The sequence below is a fragment of the Gekko japonicus genome, unplaced genomic scaffold, assembly GCF_001447785.1.
Source record: "Gekko japonicus isolate JY-2015 unplaced genomic scaffold, Gekko_japonicus_V1.1 scaffold499, whole genome shotgun sequence".
In the NCBI taxonomy this organism is placed as follows: Eukaryota; Metazoa; Chordata; class Lepidosauria; order Squamata; family Gekkonidae; genus Gekko; species Gekko japonicus.
The window spans coordinates 1,243,793-1,246,487 of NW_015167069.1; the positions used below are offsets into that span (position 1 = coordinate 1,243,793).

At 40.0% G+C, this 2,695-nt stretch overlaps 1 protein-coding gene across 1 annotated transcript in view; it reads right to left on the reverse strand.

The window, feature by feature from the left end:
• Positions 1 to 541: 541 nt before the first annotated feature.
• The window catches only part of LRRTM4 (leucine rich repeat transmembrane neuronal 4), a 648,356-nt gene continuing 646,202 nt past the window's right edge, over positions 542 to 2,695 (reverse strand). Inside the window, exon 3 of the mRNA XM_015412683.1 lies at positions 542 to 763. Within this exon, the coding sequence (XP_015268169.1) occupies positions 542 to 763 (222 nt within the window). The remainder of the gene's footprint in view (positions 764 to 2,695) is intronic.

A 2,695-nucleotide genomic window follows, 5' to 3' on the forward strand; every position in this document is an offset into this window, starting at 1 on the left:
GCTTGTTTTGTTCCCAAAACAAATGAAAAAAAGGAGGGGAAACCATTAAAGAAATCCTCTGAGTGCTAAACACTTAAAGAAATAATGCCTTGTACTCCATTTTATGTCTGCCCCCACCCCCTTATTTGTACCTGTGGTTCTCCTTCCAAGGAACCGTGCAGTGTAGAAAAATCAAATATACAAACAAAACTTTTAATCCATCCCTTTATGTTGCTAGAGTGAAATCTAACGTTTGTAATAAGAACTTGACAATCTTTCTTTGATATTTACACCAAGAAGTTTGTTCAACAGTTTAAAGCCAAAGGAAATCCTGAAGTTCTCCGATTCCCATTTTGTACTGCAAGGTGATTCTACTGAATTTCCGCAGTCCTCCTCAAGTAACTGGTTGTTTCATTTGCCTTTCTGTTGTTTTCATGGAAATGTTTATCAACTGGAAATGGCAAACTTCGGTGTTCCATTCTCATCTTGAATCAAAGGTTCCCCCCTCCCTGGAATAAAAGAACCCTCCCGCCCCTTCTGAACTCTCAGGAAAGCAATTCCATCAGTTTGGTATTCTCTCAATGTAAATAGTTGGAGCAGCAGAACGTGCAATGGTAGCAATGAAGCTATGATCTCGACTGAGCTCCATGTTGGCGGTTTCGGCCTGGTCCCGGGAAATGGTGTCATATCCCTTATTTACATGGAGGGGTTTGTGGGCCTGGCAGTATCCAATCACCGGTTGGTCATAGCTATAATAGGGCAAGGTTTTCATATGGTGAGGGACCTAGAGAAAAGACAAAGAGAAGTTTCATGTTAACATGATGACAGGAGAGGAGGCACATAACGTCAGCATCAAGGTGACAAGGCAAACTATGGTAAAACTAATGCTTCAGTCCAGAGAACCACAGAAATAGCAACAGGCTGAAACATCTGAATACGGATGGTATTTGTTGGGCACATTTGCCATGTACATTGCCACATAAAAAGGAATATAGGGCTTTACATGCATGCTCATCAATGGCTAACTATACACATCAATATATAGGAATACAAGCTTGAGTATGGCCTTTCAACAAGAGAGGAAAATTCTGGGAACATGTCTTCAGAACCTAGACTGAACTTCCATTACCTTTCCAGTTGCAGGTACACAAGCTTGAATATAGCCAGAGAAGTTAATCTTTTGGCATGAGCCAAAGGGATCTTGGCCTTTGCTTTTAACTGAGCCCAATTAAGTCAGGATCAGCCCAGGATGTCATCAGTGCACCCTTGGTTTGCTCTGTTTATTTAAATAGTATTGTTGTCTATTTCAATGGTTTTGCTGTTCGGGTTACTTGTACTTTCAATAGTAGGTTTATTCAAACTGTATTTTTGGATTTTTGTAAACTGCTTCAAGCTCCCATTAGGGTAAAAAGCAAGGTTAAAAATATGCCTAATAAATTTTACCAAGGGCAGTCTAGGTCGCCTGCCAGTTGGATCACAAAACAGGTAGGTAAACAGTGAGAGGCTGTTTGACTCTTTTAGCTGCTTTTAGACTCAGGAACACACAAACACACACACACACCAGTGACCTTTCTTTTAATCTTCAGGGGAATAATATGTGAGAAATGGGGGGAGGGATGAATCCCATATCTTTAGTCTGAAAAAGTATCTTGAGGAAGGTGGCTTTGAGAATGAAAAGTGAAAAGGTTAAGATGTCTCTCTCCACATGCCTTCCATTCAACCAATTCACAGCCTACCCAGATGGTTTTAGATTAAAAGAAAACTGCCAAGGAAACCATCATAGGACTCTGCATCTGAGCCTCAGCTCACAGTCATAGAGATGATTTATACCCATGCAACAACATGTTACTGACAGCACCATCCTTAACTGAGCTACACTCCTCCAAGTCTAGTGAAGTCAATGGGATTCAAAGGCTGTAATCGGTTTAGAATTGCATCATGAATATCCCTTTCTATCGTCACTGCAGGCTATTGTACAAATGACATATTGGCTCCACACTACAGGCCCCTGGTTCTGCAAGTGGCTGGCTTCTCTGCATTGAGACATGACTAATTGTAGCATGAGTTTCATCAGCTGCACAAAGGGGACTGAAAAACTGGAAGGTGCTTCTATGGAGGTTAAACATGACAAAGGGGGGAAAGGGGGGGGGGAATTCGCACACACACCCAACCAATAAACACACCATCCTGGAAGATGCAGGTACTCAGCACAAAGAAAGTAAGTTGAAACATTTGTTCATGTCAAGCATGAATACTAAACAATTGCTATGGCACTAAATATAAATCCAGCATGTAAATGTATAGAAGCCAATTACATTTTATATCAGAGAGCCATTCATAATCCTTATTCAAATGCTGCCTGTCAAACAGAATGTTAATGAAATCCAATTCTGTAGCTCTTTCTTCTTGCTTGCCTTTGAATTTTCATTTTGTTTTGTTGCAATATAGTGATCCTAATAACAAGGACAATCTGAAGAGCTTAATTTATTTCTTTATACTCATTTGCCCCAATTTATTTTATGATATTCACATTTCTCATCCTTGCTGTTTTGACTAGAAAATTCACATTTTGATTTAACTTCTCAGTGGGGCAAATAAAATCCATGCCATAATCCTACAATTCTTTACGTTCTGTTTTTGCACCCAGATTATCTGATATACATTTGTCTGATACACAGACACACAGAGAAGTGAGGTACCTGCAAGGACTTGCTGG